Below are 23,869 nucleotides of genomic sequence, written 5' to 3'. Positions count from 1 at the left end.
GACCTCTGTCAGGCCCCCATCCCCCGCCCCCGTTAGCGAGGCGAGCGCAGTGCGCCTGCGCCGCCGGGCCTTGCCGTGAGTTCGCCTCTTCCCCGCTCAGCCCCGCTTCCCTTCCCCCCGCTCCCCCGGGGGCCTGTGTGCGCCTGCGCCAGCTCCCGCCTCGCGTCGCCCCCTGGAGCCGCGTTGCTCGCGGTCTGTGTACAGGGCCGGGTTCGCTCGTTGCTCCCCGCCCCCCCCGCCTCCCCCCCGCCTTTACCAACCGCCTCTTCCTCCGCCGTTGCCAAGTGTGTGTGTGTGTGTGCGCGCGCTCGGGGGGGGGGGGGGGGGCGGGTGGGGGGAGGGAGGGAGGGGGCAGCCATGCCGAGGGGGCGGCCTCCCAAACCCAGCAGGGAGACTAGCAAGGCCGGCGCCGAGTCAGGTAACGAGCGCGGCCGGGCGAGCGCGATGAGCGCCCTGGGGTGGAAGTCGGTCTCGGCGAGGAGGCGAAAAGCCTCCGCGGGCCGCGCATATAGTCCCCGGATATGGGGGAGGGAAGGCCGGGTCTATTGTGTGAGTGTATAGGCGAGAGGGCGGAGGGGAGGGGAGGGAGCCTGGCCCGGCCCTGCGGAATGATACGGAGCGGGCAGCTCCGCGGCCCCACACGGCGCGGCGGCCCGGGCACGGGCGGGCACCGCTGCCGCTGGAGAGGGGCCAGCCCCTCAAGCCAGGCGGCCTGCCCGGAGCCGCTCGCCGCCTTCCCCCGCCCAGGGAGCGGCGGAGGCTGCTCTAATGCCCCTTCCGCCCCGGCGGGGAGGGAGAGGGAAGCGGGCGCGGCGCGGCGGTTGCCTTCCCTCGCTCCCCTCTCGTGGGGCAGGGGCGGGTGCCGAGGAAGGGCTTGACGGCCTAGGCCGGCGGCCTTGCTTTCCCCTTCTTCCCGGCAGCGCAGCAGACGTGGTTTGGGACCTGCGAGCGCAGGGGCCGGAGGAAGAGCCCGGCCGGGCTCGTGGCAGGCAGCACAGGAAGGTTTTTCCGTGCCTTCCGCTTTTCTTTCGCCTCGCACTCCTCCCCTAGGCAAAATTCTTAGGAGCTTCACATGAATAAAAGATAAGCGAGTGAAAATAAGATTCAACTTTTCCATCAAATTACAGAGGACAGCTTTCTTTTTTCGAGGCTGTAAAAACCGCCTTTGTAGTGTTTTCTTTGTGAACGTATGTTAAAAGAACTAGCTTTGCCAAACGCATGCAGGTCTGCCTTGCACCCTCATGTTTTTGTTGCTGTTCGTTACGTTTCAGCGTCATTGATGACTAGTAAATATTTCAGAGCCGATTTGGTGAGTTTTAGGGATCTTTTGTGTAGTTCAGTCATGCTCATGTTACCAGGGTTCTATTAATAGTATGTGAATAAAACCCGAAAACTGCAAAAACACTGTTTTAGGTCTTCAATGACTTTAAGCACATGCATGTAGGACTAAGTTTTTTTCCCAGATAGAAAGGGGAGAGACTTAACAAAGCATCCTTCAAATACCATGGTTAGTTCAGTCCTGAAAAAGTCAACTAATTAATATTTGCAATATATATAGAATGTCTGTGTTTTTGAATGTTTGCAGATGAGCTCTGGCTCTTCCGAGAGAAATGTGTGGGTGAACCTTCTGTGTCTGGAGTACTTTTTGCAGAACTGAAATGTCCTGGCATTCAAAAAAAAACTGCTGTACTGTAACATGAGTGATGGGAAGTTGGTTAAAATGTTTTCTCCCTTATGGAAAGCCATGAACCACAAAGAAATTTGCTGATTTATTAATCAAATTATTTCGCAGAGGGAGTCTGATTCCAGATAGCAGTCCAGAATTACAGGCTTTGCAACTGTGCAGGGGATTCAGAGATTTCTGTGGTCTGCAGTTGTAAGGACTCCATCCCGCATGGGCAAATATTGTGGGTTCTGGAGTCTTTAGTTGTAGAGAGTTGAGCGGCTTGGGAAAACAGCAAAGTCAGCAATTGTCAAGATAAATGTTTTTGTCCACAGTCGTACATGGCTGGAAGGAAGTCATGAATGAAGAAGCTCTGGTTGAACAGGACAACTTGAATCTGAGGCAGTTGTCTTTCTAGCGTGTTTGGCTCTTTGCCCCATTCGGATGCAGGCTGACAGACTGGAAAACTGATCGTGGGATTTTGATGCTTCTTGATTTTTGCACTGGCTACTTAGCAATAGTTCTATGGTTATTTATCCCATTTTGTACAGAGGTGCAACAGGTCCTTGGCTCTTGCTCTTATGAAGAGTTCAGGATGGGACCTTGAGTATATATGAAGCAAGAAAAATACATTAGAAAAAGTGCTACTCCATGTGGATGTAGATTTTTTTTTTAAGAAAAAATGTACAAGCAGCTGTTAACACATAATTGGTATTAACATGCTAATAACTTGTTAGCACAGGTTCTCCTGACAAAGCCTCTGACTTGAGAAAGAAGCTACAAAAGAATTACTAGCGTATGTGGCGTCAGAGTTTCTAGTATGGCTGCTGTGCTTTCAAATAACCATCATGACAGTATTTGAACTGTCAGAAATGCAGGCCATGCAAATTTTCTGTAGTTGCTTGTGCACTATTGCCAAAATTCGTTTGCGAACCATTGGCTGAGGGGCAATTCTGTTTGTTTCTGTAGGAGTCTCTCTGTAAGACACTAGAGGGCGAGTTCCACTCTTACTGTGCAGTAAAGGTAGCACAAAGAAAGCTTTCGGGGAACGTTTATTGTATTCCATTTATTTTGGAATATGTTATTTTAATGTTCCTTTTTTTTCAATTTATTTCTTCAGAGTTAAGCTTGGTTTTCTTAGTGATAGTTTTTTGGGTTGCAGTCTCCAAACGGTTATGTTGACTTTCAGTTTTTCGTACTGGCTTTGTGTAAGATAGTCATTGTATAATTATTTTTGGAGGTTGGGAGGAGAGAGACCTGAAACATGAAGGCAAAAATCTTAAAACACGTATGTAAGTGTTTTGGAAGATGCAGTATGATTTTGCACTAAGAAAAGTTTTTAAAAATACAGTATTATAAAGATGTTATTTTGTAAATCTTACTTGTCTTTTTATGTTTTAATTAGAATTTAGTAACAAATGCTTGTTATTGAGCTGAAATTGAAATAAATAGCAGACATTTACTGTTCAGTGCGATGTTAAATGAAAAGGAAGCGATTGAAGATATATTTGTTACAGATCAAAGATAATATCTTGGGTGCTTATGGTTATTTTATCAGTCATCTTAGTGAACAAGGGCTTTATATAGGTCTGTGGGTTGTGGTTTCTTGAAAATTTGATACTTTGTCACGTGTTCTTTCTGCTAATCTGTGAGAGTTTCCATCTTTCCCCAATCCAGGTGTAGTTGTTCCTGTGAGTTGGTGGTTACTGCTTCGCTATTTCTGTCGTTATTTGAGGTGTATGAGAGAGATTTTGAGGACCCTCTTGCTGTGCTTGCAGCAAGTCTCTTTCTTCTAAATTTTCCTTACCTATAAGGAAAGTCTTTCCTATTTCTCACAGTTTGAATAGCAGTAATGTGAAATTAGCATTTTTATTGACTTTCACTGCTGTCTGACAGTTTCCACTTAGCAGGAGATGAAGTGGCTATTTTTTTAGGAAGTCTTTGACCAGCAAAGTGAAATATTTGCAAGATGTACTGAACTGTTTTTTAAGCCTGGCGCGTATAGCCGATATTTAAACCCAAAGGCTGCTTTCACAGAGGCTTAAGCCAAATCCCATGGCGAGCGTATTTAAAACTGAATGTTTTGTGCTTTCACAGGGCATGAATTTTAACAGAACTCCTTGACTGAAGGATGGCAAATACAAAAAGTTAAGAAATGTTTTTGTGCAATGTAACTTTATCCTTGCCTTTGCAGAGGTGGTTGTGTTCTGTTTGGTATCCGCCTGTCCTCTGGCATCAGTGAGGGTGTGGACTTACTGCATTAAAGGAAAGTCAATTTTGAGGCTTTACTCCTCAATTTGGTATGATTGGCCAGTTCAAAATGCATTTTTCTTCAGTTCATATCAGTTCAATGAGGACTTATGTAGATTATTTTAGTAGTTGTACATTATGGTCTTTATCTATAAAGATTTGTGTTACAGTCCCCAAATTTATAGGTACATAGATTTTATTTATAGATAAAAGTAAAAATGGGTGAAAGACATCTTTTAGGTAAGAATGAAGGGGACTGGTACTGCTTCTGCGATGTGGGCTTAATTTTGTGTATAGGATAGCTATAGGTAATTCCTGTTTAAACTATACAGGACAGTCACCCTGCTCAAACTTTTGCCTTGTGACAGAGAATGTTTAGGCTTTAGCAGGGATACATTTGTTCTGTCATCTCAGTGTTCTACAGTGACTGCAGAATCCAAGTATGTGCATGGGGTGTATAGTGTGTGCCTGCTAAAAGTCGTTAGACTTGGATTACATTGGTGTTCTTCAATTCTGCATTAGTTCTGCACTGTGCTTGGCGTATCTGTGTCTTCTCCACAGATACCAAATAACCTATGTTAAATTCTTGATGCGTGATAACTTCAGTCCTTGTTCCGTCCCTTCTCTGTATCTTTCTGCCAATTGCAGGTCTTCATTACTTTGTCCCCTATTGCAGTCACACCCTTCACACCTCATTCATTCCTATACATGTGGTGTTTGCAAATATAATTTTGTTTCTGTTTGAGACCTCTCATGTATCTTTCTTTAGAATTATTCTGCTGTGGTTGGGTTGTGTCCTCTGTCAGGGAAAGGGAAGGACATCAAGCATATTTAGTTCATTCTTAAATTCCTGCCAAGGATATAGTGCCTGTAGGTCAGGGGCTCAAGCATGTGAGACATTTAAATCACGTGAAAATAAACAATTGAAAAGTGCATGCTGATTAACTTGATGTTATCATATGCAACTGTTGAAAAAGCTTAATTCCTTTATTTGGAATAAGAGTAGTACTTCTCTGAATGTCAGATAAAGCCATCAGAGGTTGAGGATATGTCAGTTTTCAGTTATCTGATGCTTCTGAAGCAAAATATCTGTATGGGTACTACTTAAATCCCAGACTGACTGCTGACCAAAGAGTAATATTCCCATTTTTGTTAATATTAGCCAATATTAATGTATGGACTTTGGTCCAGAATATGGAATGTGAGTCTCTTTCTCACTTAACCCATTAGTGGAGATGAGGAATAGCTGTTTACTTATTTTTTTTTTTTTTTAAGTGCTGAGTTAGATTTAAATAGTGTGAATTTTTATCAATGTAGAACTAAGTAAAATGTATCAATGATTCATTATTATCTGTGTTTCACGGTTTCTGATGTAGTATGAGGAAATATCATAAATATCGGCATCCCTGTTCTGTTTGTTGTCCTAACGCTTTCTTTCCGCTCATAAATTAACAAATAGATTTTGATAGGGTCAGATCCTCATGATGTTCCTAGACTTGTCAGCTGCCATTTAGCTTCAGTGACAACTCTTCATCTATGAATTCCTTGAGCTTGAATGGTGTTTTATTCAGGGTGTCCTCACAGTCTGATTCTACTAAGCTATTAGAGCTCTAATAAGACTGTGCTGCATTTACAGCTGAATGATTCCATCTGTGCCTTGCACAGAGGATTGCATACTGCCATGAGGCACAGTGCTACTTACGTAAGGAAGCAATGGTCGGGAGTGCAGGCCCTGTTGCTCTAATTCTGTCTTTCTTCTTCCACGTTGCCTTCAGTGGCTTATAGCAGAGAGTACCTGCCTGGTGACTCACATTATGAGGTAGATTTTTCAGAAGGCTGCATCACAGAAATCCATAGCTCAGTTGACTCAAAGTTTGATTGTTAACCCTGTTAGGCACAATAAATTTCAAGAGAACTTGAAAGTTGTGATATTAACAGTATTTGAATAAGTCTGTATTTAAATTGGAATTTTGTTGTCTTTAATATGTACTTGATAAATTTGTTTTTGGTACTTTTTGGTATCCTTTTTTCATCCTCTTGCGCTTTGGACAAACTGCAAGAAAACCGACAAAACATTGCTTTGACAGTACATAATGAGTTAAGTGCTTCCTTTTTAGTTTAATTGTATTGATACTTGACTGTCTCTCTCAAGCAGTGATGGAATAATGTTGATTTATGTTGCCACTGGGCAAACGTTCAAATTGCAAAACCCAGAAAATTACTGTAGCTTTTGCACTGTTTCCTCACAGTTAATGAATGCAGTGTTTTAAACTTTGCAACTGTTCAGTGAGTTGTATTATTTACAGTAGGGTGCAGACCTAAAAGAATAGCTTGTTTTTCAGGTATTTGTTAGTCTAACATTTACTTTGTGTTTTATGTACGTGTGTTTTATCTGTAGATTTAGAGACATGAATAGCTTCTCTCTGTTCTCTAAGAAAACGTAATATTTCTCGTGGTTTTTTTTTTTTTTTTTGCTGAAAGTGTATGTAGAATAAATTAATATCTTCTCTAAATAAAAACACAGCTTTTAATTCTAGGTTGTTGACTTGAATGGTATTCCATTATCTCTGTTAACAGACAGCTTGACTTGTGTTTTCATCAAGACAGAATATATCTAGCGATAAATCGATTGCTTAACCTGTGTACCCAGTCAATATTTACATTTTTCTGAGAGCTTATGTACCACATCAGCTATTTATGATAAGGTTGCTCATCTAGTAAATGATGAATTGAGATGATGAAATGCTTTGTTATTTATGTCAATATTTGTATTTTGTTTCCCTTTGGTAAACGGTGAATGTTTAGATATCGCTGAGGTTTTCTGATTTTTTTAAATGAACAAATTTGATTAATTCATTTAGAAGTATAGGATCTGTATCCCATTGCTAACTTACTGAATTAGCATTGTTTTCATGTGTTTAGATATTCAAAAATATTGGTGTTTAGGATGAGTTTAATATTTTGCAGTATTTAACTTGCTTCAGCTTGCTTCACGGTTCAAGCCGATGCACTTAAAAGCATTGTTTCTCTGAAATATGTGAAGAAAATCATACAGATAGCTTTATTGCTGAATTTCCCAGAAATTTGGTAATGTAGGTTGTTACTTCGACTTGCTATGATATACAGGTATGGGTGTAAAGAGTATCTTCACCTGATTAGTAATTCTTCTAAAATTAAAAGCTGGCAGACTATTATTTCATTGTTATATGTAAATGATTTTAAGACTGATTCAAGTCATACTTAATGAGGTTGTGAAGCTTAACTGAAAAGTTTAAATATATCTCAGTTGCTTGTTACGTTTTATTATTGATGATGTCTTTTCTATTTTTCTGTTGCTCCAATTCTAAACACAACATGATGTTTTTGACCTTGTGGTTATTAATTTATTGATTTCATCAGGGAGACTATTCTGAATATTCTCCTTATTACTGGAAGAATAAAATAAAAAGTCAGTTCTTGCATATTATATAATAGGGAGCTTTGCAGCTTTCAGAAATATCCTGTATTTGAAAGGCAATAGGGGGGGAAACCTATACTTTAGAAAGTATATAAATGAGAAAATGATGATCATAATTTCATCTTTCCTTTGACTAGTTCAAACTAAATATTAATGAAGAAATGGATTCACATTTCAGTTTTAATCTGCATTAGATCTCAATCCTGTCCTTTGAGTGAAATTGAAAAAACTGGATTCTTAAAGTTCAGTAGGTCCAGACTGAGCCATTCATACCAGCTGTATGTACTTAGAGCAGTTTTCAGCCTGAAGATTGTCAATACTTGAGTCTGTGAAGGTTCTGCAGTCTTACCTAAATTTATTTGCTTTGCCTTAAGGCCTTGAGATTCATTTTGAGAGTTACTTTTTTGGTTTTTTTGAAAGAAGAATGTATAAGAAGTTACAGATGTAAGCGACTAATTTTCTAAACACATGCCGTCAGCCTCTTCTTCTTTGGAGCCTGAGTGCCTTTAGGAAGGCAGAAGGGCAGGCACCTCATGGTTTATGATCACTCATGAACTAGTCTTGAGAAACTCCTGATACTGTGATACAGGGTTGTGATGTGCTCAACTGCTAATTTGCCAAAGCTTTGGCTTTTTCTTCAGTCTTTCGTATGAAATAGTTTAAGATTATGCTTTTGTTACCCTTTTCTATTTATCTTAGTGGTGGTTGCTTTTCTACTCACTGTTTCCTTTTTATTTTTGAACAAAAAGTGAAGTCCTCCTTCCCATATATTCCTTCGGAGCATCACAAGGATATTTCATTTTTCATTGATGTATAATTCCTTTTAAGTCCTTTTGGAATTACTTAAGAAAATTTACAGTCTACAGAGTAATCAATATTGTGGTTGATATAGAATTTTCCTTGAAACACATATCTATAGAAATGTTACTGAATAAAAAGGAAGCACCTTGGCAATCTTATTCAGATGTTAGTGAGCATTTTGCTTTTTCTATGTTTAAAATTGTAGAGGAGAGATATTACCACCTTTGATTATTTCAAAGTCATACTTTTGCAAGCTCAGTTGCTTAGGCATCATTTTTGTGTGTTTTCTGCTGTCTTTGATCTCGAGAGTGAGTGTTTAAAGGTAACAATCTCTTTGGTTTTTGAAGAAAGTTTAAAGATCTTTTTAAAGTCATGGATTGCTCTTAATTTAGAGTGAGAGATCAGGCCTTGACAGGATTGAACAGTTGCTCCTTTTTCCAGGGAAGGGGAAAGGTTCTTGCATTCAGTTTTCATATAGTCCAACTTCTCCTTTATGTGTCATGCCAATATTTAAATAAACTAATTTTGTGCACTTTAGTTTACTCAGGTGTATTTGAATTAAAGTGTTGTAATTAAAGATGTGCTTTTTAGCTTTTGAGGAATTGTGACTGTTTCGGGGAAGGAAAAGATGTTATTGATAGTGTCTGCATATACTGTGAATTTACAGCTCAGAGTTCTTTAAAGGATGCAGTAGGTTTAAGTTTATACATATTAAAAGATTTGCGATGCCCAGGCAAGTTATTTCCTCTCTAACAGAAGGATATGTAACTAAATTTTGCAAGGCAAAAGTTAATCGGGACTTGGATAGTCCAGAAATGAGAAGTGTAAGTCCTTATGAGGTTATTTTCAGTTTTGATTTTTCACCCCCAAAATCTCCTGAAATGTTTCCTGGAGCTTCCTCAACTACAAGTTTTTTAGATTTGTTATGAGAGTCTTTGTGGAAAGTAAAAAGGCAATCAGGACATAAGGCGCTGCCCTTTTTAAGTGATATTTTGAAAGAGACTAGGCTTTGAGGTAGGCTGAATATTGAGCAGGAATACCAAAGGAATATGCATCTTTCCCTCAGAGGGAAAAGGACAGTGCTGTAAACTATTAGATGTATTCCTGTTTCTTTTTGCAGAATTCTTACGAGTGTGGTTACAAGTACTGACTTTCCTAAGAGGAAATCCTCACCCCTTGCGTACCTAGATAATAAGATCAGTGTTTTCTTTTTTTCTGTGTTGTTGATACATTTTGTTCTGTTGTGGTGATGGTAGAAAATGAATTCTGTGGTTCTTGATTTAGTGTCCTCAATCTACAGCATGAGCTACCTGACTTTTATTGTTATTTTATTAATACTGTGTTGAAGGATCTTACGTTTTTAAACCTTTTCCTGCCAGTTTTGTTTTATAGATTGTCTTAAATAAAATGAACTTTCTTAGTAGTACAGTATCTTCTCAAATGTAAAATGTTTTTTTTTTTTTTTTTTTTGGAACCTGTAACTTTTCAGTTTCTGTTTTCTGGATAATCTGAAAAATATTTACGATATAAGGAGAATATTAACAGAACCTACTTCAGCCATTTGAGCAATAGGCTATAGAAGGTTTCAACTTGTATATCAGAAGTTGTATGACCACGTTCAGAGCAAGAAAACTGCATAAGGTTGGATTGGGTCTATAAAAATCCTGTTCTCCATTGAACGCACGCGTACAGAGTTTGGCAGTTGATTGTGTATCTCAGCTATTTGAACCATTGGTCTTAGTTTTACAACTGTAAAGGTAACTGATGAAAAGGAAAGAAAAGATGCCTAAATTAGTCCTCTGAAAAAAAGAGGGACAGGGGAGAGAAAACCTGCCTAGTCAGACCTGCTGACTGTGTTGTATTAAAATGTTTACTACAAGCACGTGACATAATGTTTTTGAAAGTAACCTCGAGAGCGTCTTAGCCATGCTTCGTGTATTTGGCAGTATTTTATTTTGTTGCAGACTGGATGGGCTACTTATGAAACAGAGAAATAAATGATTTAAAATTACTAGGAAAAGGTGATTTATTCATCTCCTTACCAACTGATAGTTAGCAGGGGTGGATATATTCCTTAGATCTCAGGTCAATGGAAGCAGACATGTACTTGTCTTTTATGCCTGAGATCTTCAAGATCCAGTGAAGTCATAATCTTGGACACATCAAAGTCTTACAAGAGTCAGAATAGTTTCTGCTTCAAAAAATTCTTGCTTTTACAATAAATTATAAGTAAATGAAATAAAACTTTTTACAAAGTGTTTTGATGCTTGTTTTGTAGATGGTGTTCTGACACTGAATACAGAGAACAATAATTTTCCCTACCAATTACCTAACTTCCATAAGTGTGAGATCTGTTTGCTGTCTTTTCCAAAAGAGACCCAGTTCCAGCGCCATATGAGGGATCATGAGCAAAATGACAAGGTATGAGTTTTAGCAGGTATAAACTTAGAAAATACCAATGTGTATTGATATTTTCATATACTGGTAAGTAAAGCTGATCCAAATAATTTAGTATTGGAAATAATATTCAAGGTTTTTTAAAATCATGTCACTGATAATTACTACTAGGGGACTTCAGAATGTGGAGAGAAACCATACTTTGATAGAATTTAGTTAGAATTTTGTCTCCGGTTCAGTAATTTTTAGTTGTAGTGTAGCAGTTTCCTTTGCTTTATGTCATCATCACCTCATCAGGTAGGTGAGAAAAGGTATGGGTTCCTTTTAAATCAATTTGTAAGCTGATTCTACACATTAGCAATAAAAAGAAAATAATGTGTGTATTGATTAACTGGACTCAGCTAGTCTTCTCTTACAGTTATTTTCAGTAAAGTCAAGGTGTATAATCTAGTGTGTTTTTATTCAGTAGACTGATGTCATCGCTTGAGTTGCTTACGAATCTAGTTTGGGCAAGAATGGGAGAAATACAGCTTTGTGATTAAGACTGCTGATTTATTAAATGGAGTATTGCCATAGATTGCATGTGAAATCTGAAGTATTTTATTTAATTTTTGTTCCTAGGTTTATGTTTAACAAAGCTAAAACTACCTTAAGTATGATGGAAAAATAATTTTATTGATGTTTGAGGTAGTGATACAGATTAATTCGTACAAAATGTAATTTTGTGACGTTAATCCATATATACGAAGGACTACTATAAAAGTTTTATGTTGTAAAGATTGTAACGTTAACTGCCACCCCTTTAATTTAAAACTGTGCTTCCTGGTATTCCACACTGCGAAAGGAAAGATGCTCTTTGACAGTGATAACTGGTTATGCAAATACCAACCCAAGAGCAGGTAGTCCTAGCCTAAACTAAGACTGCAGTTCTCAGAGGGCTCTTCGCTTTGCTGGTTGGATTCTTAATTGAGCTTCAGGAGAGTTTAGTATCTCAGTTAATGCAGAAGATGTATTACTGACCCTTCCAACAACTTGTTCTTCGCTTCTGCCATTTTCACTCTCAGAGCAATCTTCATTTTTGAGTATCCTTTTTCTTTAGTTCCCTTGTCGTCTTTACCCAAATAGCCTTGAAATATTGTGAGTTTTCAGTAACGGGACCTGAAGAAGAGAATGTAATTAAGATTGTTTGGTATTCTTAGGCATCATTATTGGATGTAGGTACTTGAATCATTATTATTTTTTTAATTTTGATTTGTATGGTTGCATGTGTTGCCTTTAGTATATGTAGCTTATGCTAAGACTGAATTTTGTCTTATCTTTGCTGTTTTCACAAACAGCCTCATCGGTGTGATCAGTGTCCAATGTCATTCAACGTTGAATTCAACTTGACACTACATAAATGTACCCACAGTGGTGAAGATCCTACATGTCCTGTGTGCAACAAGAAGTTCTCCAGAGTGGCTAGTCTGAAAGCTCATATAATGCTACATGAGAAAGAAGAGGTAATTCATTAAACCTCATAATTCTGTTTGTAAAAGGATGAACGTGTTGCAGTTGTTGTACTTAATTTTCAGCTGTATGCTTTAGATTGCAAGGCTGAGTAAAGGAGAAAAAAGGAAATACAGATTTTACAAAGGGGAATGTATTTTAATAATACTAACTGTCACGGATGAACCACATATAAGAAAGCATTACGATCCTGCTCTTACTAACACAGAGAATCTTTGCACATTTGATGGTTTTAATAATTCGTTACTATTAACTGATTAAAATACACTGTAAATAAAATTAAATTTACCTGAAAATTGGTCTGTCTTTTAACTCTTCACAAACGTTTTTATTTTGGAGCAATTTCTGTAATTTCATGTACCTTGAGAAGCCCATGTGTAATAGTCTGGGTGGTCATTTGTTGATGGCAGAGGTCACTTTAGAAAATTCCTGTTTTTAGTGGTCTTGTCTGTAATCTGTTGGTGTATTCTGATTACTGCTGAAGCCCTTTCACGGTGTAGTTCCTTCATTTTTAAGCTGTTTCCTTTATCTAGGAAAAAAAAATCTTTTTTATTTTTGTAGCAGTCATTTCAACTGCAGGGACTGCTCATTCCTTTCCCTTCTCCAATCTTGTCTTCCATTTTGAGAAGTAATTGGTTAAATTCTTAACAAACAGTTAATGCGTGTTACTGTTTCTGAAACTTTATTGTAGTCTTTACTCCAGTTACTAGAGTTGATTATAGTGCCCAAAATACAAAGTTTTCAGTCTTACTGCCTCTTCATCCTTTGAAAGCTTATTGAAATTTGCATTCTGCATTGGAGAATTGGAGCTGACTCGTTGCCGGCATTCTAAACATAAGGATTGTGTGACTCTCCATACCAACTGGAGACAGCTTACAGCAGCTTTGGCCAGTGATCTTGGGAAGATAATCTGTTTGATGCTTTTTTCCTAAACCAGGAGGGGAACTGCTGTCTGTAGAGAATGTAACTTCTGGTTAGTTTGTTTGGCTCTAAATGTATTCCATCCTTAATCCTGGTGTCAGTTCACGTTTTATCAAGTGTACAGCAGAGCTGACATGGGAGGACTTAAGTACAATTGTGTTGAGTATTAATGTATCTATAATGAGGCACAGTTTAATGGATATTAACTGAGGGGAGTAGATTTTTGGCTTGCTGAAAAGATCAGAGAAAGGAAATTGAGTGTCAAGAAAGATGCCTAGGAGTGCTTTTTAGAATTCGTTTGTATCACCAGGTGATTTTGCATCTGACTCAGCTGCTGATTATTTTGATACTTCATGCAGATATCAGCAGAATAGATTGTTTATAGGTGGCATTTGATTACAAGTAACTTTTAAGTATTCTAAGTAATAAATAGATGAGAAGTAAATTAGAACGTCAATGAAAGACACAAACAGCATTTACAGACTAAGAAGGCTCAGTCTGTGCTGTGTACCTACAAATTGTAAATGATGTGAATTCAGAGAAACTTTGAAGCCAAGGGAAATAGCAGAGTTGATGTGTGGTGAACACGTTTTCTATAAACAATAATTTCTCTTTTTTCTGTTGTTTTACTGATGCTGTGAAAGTATTCATATTGTAGAAGCTGCAGTCTCCTCTGTATATAATGAAAGGCAAGGTGCATGCTGTTTCTTACAACTTTTTGTGGACTGTTTGGAAATAGTTTATGGATCTGAATTTGAATCTACTTCTCTAGCAAATGAAATATTTAATACTCTGACTATTCTGACTCTTCTGTATGTTCGTATCTTATTTTCATCAATGCACTTAAAATTCCATTTGCAGCTTAAAAAGTAAACTTATAAGAACATCAGCACCTTTCAATTGCTAATGAATACATTCTCATATCATAATTCAATGATAAAACAGAGATGGTTGTAGTAAGGGTTAATTCACAGAGAATTACGGAAATGACTTTCCCAATGATTATGCATAGGGCCTGTAGGAGAAGTGGAATTTGTACTTGAAACATAAGGTCTTGACCATAGCTCTAGTTGTCATTCAGGAGTCTTTCTGAATGTGCAGTGTAAGAATTGCAGTTAGCAGTGGCATGCATTCTTCCTTTTTGCTATTTAGAGTGTTCTTGTGAGAACAGATGACAACCTGAAAATAGAGGAGAGATGCATGTTCACTTTGGGAACATACACAGTAGTTGAGGAAACTATTGCTCAAAGCTGAAATTTGTTTTGATGACTGTGCTGTGCTTTATCTGCATATAGGTGCAGAAGTGCAGTAACAAACAACTAGTGTTACTAGTTTGTTAATCTCTCCAGTTAGCTTCAGGAGAGCGTGTGTGTCTGTGCTGAATTGTGGGTTTTGATGATTGCTCCTGTGAGATGATCCAGAAGGAATTTTCTGGACCCTTTAAATCTAGCTTCCGAGAGACTTCTTTTCTCCTTGTGTTCTTTGGGGATTTCTTTGTGACAAACTGGTTTAATGAAGGGGAGGGGGGGAAAAAAACTATCTACACTTGAAATTCCTCTTTTTTCAAGTAACTTCCATAAACTAGTCCCACCTTTTAAATTTTTTAGCAAGTCACAACGAATTGTCTTGTGTAAATGTGCTCAGCCTTGTAGAGGTTTCCTGTTTCTCTCCACTTCCACTAAACTGCACTGGCATCCAGTATAATATTTTGCCCTGGTGAGACAAAAATGCTAAGTACAAACTGAATATTTTTATTACATTAAAATTGTTAATATATCTTCCCTCTCCAGTGGCATACATTTTTATTGGAATTTAGGAAAACCTTTATATATTGAGAAAGTTGAAATTGATGCGTTTGGTGGATGTAAAGTACAATTAGGGTAATTCAAATATAATGAACGTTATAAAAAGAGACAGAGCAAGGTGTTTTGTTTGTCCTGTCTTATAATTCAGGAGCAATGGGCTTTGAAAAATTGCAAATTAAAATAATCTTTTACAGATGTTGGGGGTCATTGATACTAAAAAGATGAAGATCATGGGTTTAAAAGGGTTCCTACAGATGCAGGATGTGATAAAATAAAGATAAGTAAAGCTTTATAAAAGTAATTTCTGAAGTTTGGAATTTTAGGTCTTACCTAGCAGTGCATAGACAGCCTCTTTTCTGTGGCGGTTAGAAGGTGGGTTTAACCGTAGTCAGGTTATCAATGTGTAATCACCGATTCTGTGATTTCCTTCCCCCTCTCACTCTGGTAGTACCTGCTCCAGAGGTGAGCTATTGGGCTGGATATATTGACGTGTTTTTTTGTGCAGCTGTTCTATTTTACCATGTTCTATCTTCCTACACTGAATTCTAAAATAATGAACAAAAATACATACAGTTCAGCTGTCTGAAGTGCTTCCTGAACCATTCTTTTGTTTGTGAAGTTGCTCAATAGGCTGTGTGCTAGCTCCATAGATGTATGTATCTGAAAGATGCTGAGAAGGGAATGACAAACAGTTTGTATCTCGGGGGTCCATGTGCTTGATATAGTGTGCCTTATAAGCTTCTCTTCAGGTAATTGTTCCCCACTTGTATGAAAGGATCATTATAAAACAACTTTGTGTAAGAGCTTTCTTCAGCAAGAAGCAGTCTTATTCAGATGTGGAAATAGGAGGAAAAAAAAAAGTAATTTTATTGTCCCACACTATAACTTAATTCCAGTACTGATAATCTTAGGTTAAACCTAAGAAGTCATTTTGAGGTAGTATTTCATTTCATTAAAGTACTCATCTTCAGATTTTACAATTTTGGGGTTGGAAAGGTTTTCTGGTAGTGTTACAGAATCTTGGATTTTTTTCCATAGTTAAGGAACAAATCTGTTGTCAAGCAATTTCACAGTAGCACTGCATATCTGCTCCTTTTTGTTTAAATATTCTTATCAACATCTTCTGTTTAAATGAGCACTGTTTTTGCATTGTTGATCGTTCAAGGAGAAGAACAGAGAAACCATTTCCATTTGTGGTGATACTAAACACAATTATTGTAAAATCAAATGGCACCAAAGCTATCTGAAGTTACTTACTCACACCGGTAAGGAACATGTAACAGAACTATTGCTACAGACACAGTGAGAAATAAAATTAATGATTTGAAAAGTGAAGGAAAGCCAAATAAATGTATAACTTTGAGCTTTTTTTGAAACAATAATTCACTTTGAATCTTCCTCTTGAATTTCAGAGAAACACCAATGCATTTGCATTAAACATTGCTAGTATAGTTTCTATGCTAAATGGAAATGGTAAATTTTATGCTAAAGAGTAAGTGACGATCTCTATAGTTTTAACTAATAAGTCTATAAAATTCATAAATCTAAAATTGTAATATTTTTGATTAGAAAATTGGGGAGCTTGGGGGGGTTGTTTTGTTTTATTTGTTTTCAAAAATGTTTATGTAGACTGTAATCTAAAGGCAATAAGGTAAGTTTCCACATGTTTGAAATAGTCTAACAATGAAATAGGGAGTGGTGGGGATAGTACTGAAGCGTTTGTTTCTGCTACTGTAAGAACTTTTTCAAAATTCAATTTTAATGGATTTTTTGAAAGATAGTTGTTACCATAAGCGTGCACTGATTATTGTTGGTGATTTATATTAGGGCCACACAAACTTGTTTCACTTTTATACTTTTATTGCCGCTTGCTTCCAGCTGCCTGTGTTCATAGGAGGAGACATTCATCTATTTGAGCAAAGCTTTTGAATATGTATTGCTGTTTGGGAATCTTTTAAAAAATCAATCTCTATTATCTCTTTCAGAATCTTATCTGTTCAGAGTGTGGAGATGAATTTACTTTACAGAGTCAGCTGTCCATACACATGGAAGAACATCGTCAAGAATTGGCTGGCAGTAGAATCCACAGCTGCAAATCTTGCAAAAGGGAATTTGAAACTTCCTCACAGCTAAAGGAGCATATGAAAACTCACTTTAAAATAAGGTGTCAATTACTGAATTTTAACAAAATGAGCAGATGTCACTTTTATGGTGATAGCTAGGGAAAGCAGGAGTAGCATTTCCTGTCAGCAGAATACCTTGATCTATGCAGATCATTTCCTTTCTTTGATACGGTGTTAATAAATGACTTTTTTTTTTTTTTCCTAAATCCTTGTTGAAATACATGGTGATTTTTTTTAAGAGCCATTTTTGCTAGGGACAGATAATAAGCATAATTTCATCTGCTAGATATTTCTAAATACAGGTTAAGTCTTTTCTGATAGAGTACTTTTTGAAGTGTGTTTATGTCGTGATTTTAGAGACTAATGCAAATACATTGAGGTAAATGTATATTAATTTTTTTATAGGAGTTACTTTAATTAATGTTTAGTTTCTGCCCAGATATAAGTTATTCCTTGCAATTTAATTTAACTTTTTTTCCTTGCAAACGATCCTCGTCACTGCCTGCGCTCAGTTTGTTGTAAATCTGAAAAAGCATAAAATCAAAGGAAAAGAGGCCTAATAATGCGCTTCTTTCTTTTTGTGAATATTTGTTCTGTTCTTCATTTCAGCTGTCTAGCTAACTTTATTTTTAAGAAGGTGAGAATTATTTTAAGTTAGAAGAAAGAAAACTTGTTTCTATTGATTTAGTTTATTCCTTAGGAAAATGTAAGATTCTGACAGACGGCCTGTTTTTTTTAACCTTTGCTCTATTTCTACAAACAACAGAGGGGAAAAATATATATTTAAAAAGGAGAAAGATCAGATACTTCCTTTTCTTTTTGTAAGCAGATGATGGAGATTGGGAGGTCTTAATAGTTGTGTTCCAGAAGTTTCAAGAAGGAATTGTTGCAGCTTTCTATCTGCAAGCTGAAAATTGAGGGTTTGAAATATGAAATTGTTTTGTTTGTATTGACTTGCATAAATATGTAATACTACACAAAATAATAGTTCTTGTGAGTACCTCCTGTGTAAGTTAGGATGAATAAGTGAAGAATAGATGAGTGAATATTATATGATTGCAGTGATTTTTGAGAGATTACTACGCATGCTACGTTTCGTTCAAAGTGTGCAAGATGTGAATGAGATCTCAGTCTAGTTCTGTGTTCCATTTGCTTTACTTTTGTTAGAAATTTCCAAGATTGAAAAGGCTTTTTCAGCAAGGAACAAAAAAAGAATTTGACGTGGTATTAATCTTTGGTGGGCAGGGATGGTCAAGGATAGAATAGGAAAAAACATCATTTGTGCAACCTTAATTTTATGCTGCCTATAATTCACAGATTGTTTCTTTAAGAACAGCTCTTCTGACCGTGCAGAAGAGAGCAAAGCTCCGTCATTTGTTTATCCTTAGTTTCCTAAACACGGATTATTCTTTGATCCAAAGCTTCCTCATATGAGATTCACCTTGCTTATCAATCTGAAGGAATTGTGCTTTGGTTTGATAGAGTTCTTTGAGGACTATAACATTGGCCAGAATATTCAGGTGTAGAAATGTTGCATTATCATTCAAGAAACTGCTGTCCATAGTTGTTCTTTGCTGTCGTTTTACCAGCAGTACCAAGACAGCCCATATAAGTTAGGTTAATGAGTCAGGTTAATGAATTGCAAAAGTATTCTTGCTTCCCCTAATCTCAAAGCTAATCTAGCTCAGGCCTGTGTTTCAGTTTTCTTAAACGTGCAAAGTAGAAATGGTTTTGGAAGGAAAAACATGGAAATTCTGATTTTGATTTAACACAATCCTCTCATATTGTTTATATGATTTAGTAAAAAATTAATATTTTATCTAACTTGTTTGACTGTATGCAGTATATTTAAAGTTAAAGAACATAAATCAGTAGTTAAAAATACTATTTATGATTTCTGCTTTGTAATGTAAAAGAAGCTTTAAAAAGTTATTTTAGTGTTTACAGTTACAAGAAGTTTTCCTCCCTTAAGTTTTTTCAGGAATTAGTTGTACTTCTCCCTCCCAAAGAGGTGTCTCTTCTGTCTCCTAAAACATTTGAATGAAAAATTTTTGTAGAAGTTGTAATTTAATATCTGTCCTTTACTAGCAAGAAAATTGTTAGTGTAACTATACATGATGAAATATTTTAGATTTAACACAGTGGTCTAAGCCTGAAAAATCTTCTCCGCAATTGTCTCCAAATTGGTTACGATAACATTTCCATATCAAGGTGTCACACCTGTAGTTTAAACAGATCTCATTTCTCATCAGAGAGTGTATTCTGACAGTCTGGATCTGCCGTGAGATGGAAACAAGTAGTAGTTCTAAAATCCGTGCTGTTTTCTCCGCTACTATTAAGTCTTCAGTGGATTTTGCTCTGGATGCTTAAGTAAATTATAGCAGATATAATTAATATGCCTAAGTAAAAACATTACCCAAATTCTCTGGTCACTTTTCTGCTTCTGCAGGAGTATACTTCAAATAAATTCTACATACATTTTTAAACCCTGTAATTGGAAGGGAGAATATGCTGTCCTTTAAATAGGCACTAAATATATGCGTTCTTCTAGAATGGAAAGATTTATCATTTGAGTAGAAGTTTAATAACTTCATGGCTTTTGAACAGACTCTTAATTTCCTGGAATTTTTTTATTATCATACTATCCTGAGTATCAAGCTGGTAGTATATTTTCCATACCTACTCCACATTACGTAACCGAGAAATAGGAGTTAACTGCAAAACAACCGGTATTTAAATTTATGTAATTTCTGTTGGTGTTTAGTCAGTACTGACAAACGGAATTATCGTATAGATGTAAATGTTCAGGAGCTTTAGAAAATGTGTAGTGTTATAGATACCATATTGGTTTGCCCACTGCTTTTGCAACTTCTTTAGTTAAATTGTTGTAATGACTTGTAAGATCTCCTAGGTTTGATTTGGAATTTTTTTTTCTTTTTCCAGCATAAACTCATTTATGTTGTTTTTCCACATTCGGCAGTCATTGTAACTAGCTAGATTTATTTGCAGAGAAATGAATTACGGGAGTTTATATAATTGGTTATCATAGCTTTATGGAGGATATAATTTGTATTTGAGAGTCAGTGGTGAATATTTGGAATGTTAAATGCTAAACCTGTTCTTGTTAAACTGCAGAGAATATAATTGTCTGGGTCCTAATTCATGAGATACGCAAATTCTTATTAAGAAAAAAGATCCTGCTATATTGAAGCAAAAGAAATCAATTACAAAATTCCCTCCAGAATGGTATTTGTGAAGTCACTCAATACTTATACCTGAATTTAGAACAAAAGTATCTCTAGAGAACCTCTAAGTTGTATCAGGTTTATTACAGAAATAATTGTAAAATTATTGGTGGTGGTTGTGCAGGTGGATTTTAAAAAAGGTTGACAGTGTTAGCATTGCTCTTCTCATACTGGTAGGAGAAAGCTTATTGACACACCTGATACTGCACGTTATCACCAAATTTAAACTGTATATTAAAAATGGTATAGTAAAAAAAAAAAAACCTTCTAAATAATCTGTTTAATGTTAGGATTAAGGTGATCTGTTTGTTTATTTCATTTATTTATTTATTGCCAGGGTATCAAATACAAGATCTTATAACAGAAACATTGACAGAAGTGGGTTTACCTATTCATGTCCGCACTGTGGAAAGACTTTCCAAAAACCAAGTCAGTTAACTCGACATGTTAGAATACATACAGGTAAGACTGAGGAAGTAATTATTTTAGATTGTAGCTGTTTTTCCAAAATTCAATTACTTTGTGAAATACTAAATACTTTTCTATGTTGAGGCTTGAAATAATAGAATTTGCCAAATATGTGTTTACTGAAAACAAATTCCATTGTGTGACTCCTTAATAGGACTCTTTTGAAGCTTTATAGATTTTAGTTGCAAAACAGTGACACAGGAGGTCATCCTTTACCTGCTTTAGAAGTTGCCTCAAAATAACATCCAAAATGTGGTTGAAAAGTAACTCTGATGCATTATTTTAGCTATGGTAGCCAGAATTAAAGAAATAAGAGTGTAGACACTTTTCTAAAGCTTCAAAAAGTTCAAGTGCATTTGTAATTCTTCTGGAAGAATAAAGAGATGTTTATCTATTGGAGGAATCACAGATAGAAGATACAGTCCCAGTCTGCACATGACAGTGGGCCTTTTTAAGTTCCAAATAGTTAAGTAATACTAATTTAATTTATGAAGTATGTTACTACTTTGAATCTGTAGATAACCAGATTCTTATCCATCCAGTTGCTTGAGGTTCTGTAAAATATGTAGGAAAGATGATCTCTGCTTTAAAGAATCTAGAATTTTTAAGTCTTGAATTTTGCATTTCCCACCAGAATTAATATTTAGTTTGTATAATGGAAGTAACTTAAAAAAGGCTAACTTAGGCTAAAGAAATGCTTCTATAGGCCCATCAGTAGCTATTAGTAGAAGCTAAGCATTTTACCTATGAAATCCCAGTAGGGCTTTTATCATTGTCTTCCAACAAGAACTGAATCGGTGTTCAGAATTTTAAACCGTACTAAGGAAGAACACGATAAAACCCTCATCTTCAAAAACTTTAAGCAGTGGTAGAGAACGTGTATGTCCTTTTATAGTTGATACTGTGTAAATTATATTCTTGCAGTCTGTTTCAAAAAAAGCTTCTTTATTTCAAATACTATGAGGTTTAGATATGAAATTATCATTTGGAACTACTTGTAATTACAGCTATTGGTATACCTTGAAGTAATAGAAAACTATTCACAAAAGCCGCTTCAGCGTGTGTAATGCTTAGCACATAGTAGAGCTTATTGGTATAGCAGATATAATGTTCAGCAACTATAGGTTTTTTTTTTTTCTATAGAAATTTTGTACTAAAGCTAAGAGTTAATTTTTCTCAGAAATTACCACAGATGAACTGTTTCACTAAAAGAAAAAAGATTTGAGTTCACAACATTCTTTTCCAGTAGTTAATTAAGATTTAGGGTGGTAGGAAACTGAAATTTGTTCTTCATGTCTGTGTGTTTAAATTCAGCTTTGTTTTGTAATAATACAGTTCTATTTTTCAACTGAGGTTTTATGAAAAGGTTTTCAGGTTTAGTCTGTTAATGTGCAAATAATTTTGAGTATGTACAACACTGGGAACACTAAAATCAGGAAATTGTAACAGAACATTCCTGTAAGAATATTGCTTAGGATTTTCTTTGCTATGCAATAATAATATGAAATATTAAAAAAAAATCATGTTTTACAATTATTTTTGAGCAGGAGGCACAATATCTCAAACAACAACATTTTATTGAAGCTTTTTGATAGGTGATGGTATAGAGATATGGATGACTTAATATTCATTGGGAGAGGGAACCATGGGCCATTTTTGCATTGGTGCTGTAATACTTACAATTCTTAAACTAAATAAAAAGCTAAATTTTTGAATATTAGTTGTTTATTACTGTTATTCACCCCCAGTGGTCTCGTTTCCTTGTTTGCACGTGGATTTATGGGCTTGGGGTAGAAGAATGGGTTAGGTGTATTTGATTTTCTTCTTCTCCCCTTTTCCTTTTCATCATGTGTTATTGGCACAGCAACTTCTCAGATCTTCTGAACAGCAAGTTGAGGAAAGCTGTTCTAAATAGTTGTTTCATACAGGTTTCATTTAATTTACCAATTGCAACTAATAATTATCAGCTAGGTCATAAAATTTTTTCATGAAAGTACATCTTACTCAGATGCTAAAATTAGTGGCTGAGATAATTTAATTGTCAAAGCACTTAATAACATGTATTGGTATGTTTGTGTGTGTGTTGATATATCTATATGCAATATTTTATGTGATACGATTTTTCTTGCAGATGCACGTAATTGCTAACAGACTTATTTAAAGCCCCTTATCTCTGTTCCTTCTTTTTTTCCTTTAGGTGAAAGACCTTTTGAATGCAGCGAATGTGGAAAAGCCTTCAACCAGAAGGGGGCACTGCAAACCCATATGATCAAGCACACTGGTGAAAAACCCCACGCTTGTGCCTTTTGTCCTGCAGCCTTTTCTCAGAAAGGCAATCTTCAGTCACACATACAGAGAGTTCATTCAGAGGTAAATACGATTATTCATAAAGTGATTGGTGCTAATATACTGCTTATTGGTATTTAACCTTTCCTTCTCAATATTTAAATTGTCCTATTTGCTATTCGTATGCTCACTGGAGCATTCTGCAGCCAATATAGATTCCCTGCTGTAGTATAGATTCTAGTTTGCTCATTTTACCTGCGAATTCAGCTTTCCTAAAATAGTTTAATCTGAATAAATGGCTACTTAGGATAAGTAGGAAAAAGCTTCATTTACCGTTGTCTTTTCAGTACATTGATAGGTTAATAATCCATTAGTGTTTTTAGGTATATAAAAGTGCACTTATATCAGCCTTGGGAGAATGAGAACTAGAATCAGATGAAGGTTAAAACAAGTAGCTTTCTCCAAAAGCTGTAAAGAAGCAAATGATGAGAAATTTCAAACCCAAATAGCAGCCCACTAACTTGCATTGAACGTTCTTGCAACAATTTGATTTTGAAAAGCTGTTCAGAAGCTTTTCAGTTACAGGTGGAGAAAATTATGATAGAAGAATAAAAGCAAAAAACAGTGGTATCTTAGACCTCTTCATCCTGATGTATTTTTCTCTTTGTGACAAATGATTTTTAAGATAGGAAAGGTACTGCTGTAATAAAGTAATGCAATCTCCTGAGCAGCACTGGCTATGGAACTTTGTTCAGTAATTCCTCACTGCCTTCAGTGATTTGTGGTTGAGCATACCCCTAGAAAGAAACCTAATTTTGATTTGAAAGGAAGCAGGTGGATAGAGGCAACTCCCTCCACCCCTCTGCATGCAGAATGTCATCTCTCTGATCTCACTCCTTCCCTTAACTCTGTCTAAGATGCACTTATAAATTTCCATTGTTGTG

General features: G+C 36.4%; 1 protein-coding gene across 7 annotated transcripts in view; it reads left to right on the top strand.

Annotated features, from left to right (window-relative positions):
- The first annotated feature begins 317 nt into the window (after positions 1-317).
- Positions 318-23,869, top strand: part of ZNF236 (zinc finger protein 236) — an 82,873-nt gene continuing 59,321 nt past the window's right edge. For 6 of the 7 annotated variants that reach the window (XR_011139104.1, XM_068932015.1, XM_068932014.1 and 3 more), the window contains exons 1-6: positions 318-418; positions 10,450-10,592; positions 11,906-12,070; positions 16,789-16,967; positions 20,509-20,633; positions 22,837-23,009. Coding sequence is in view for 6 of the 7 variants with exons in the window: in XM_068932015.1 (XP_068788116.1) it covers positions 358-418; positions 10,450-10,592; positions 11,906-12,070; positions 16,789-16,967; positions 20,509-20,633; positions 22,837-23,009 (846 nt within the window). In the remaining variant the exon portion in view is untranslated. Of the gene's footprint in view, positions 419-640; positions 1,310-10,449; positions 10,593-11,905; positions 12,071-16,788; positions 16,968-20,508; positions 20,634-22,836; positions 23,010-23,869 lie in introns of those variants that run through there. The other variant, XM_068932017.1, reaches the window with a different exon arrangement.

This window comes from Struthio camelus, chromosome 2 (assembly GCF_040807025.1).
Source record: "Struthio camelus isolate bStrCam1 chromosome 2, bStrCam1.hap1, whole genome shotgun sequence".
Taxonomy (NCBI): domain Eukaryota; kingdom Metazoa; phylum Chordata; class Aves; order Struthioniformes; family Struthionidae; genus Struthio; species Struthio camelus.
The sequence above is the reverse complement of the archived record's forward strand: the minus strand, read 5'-3'. Positions and strand labels throughout refer to the sequence as shown.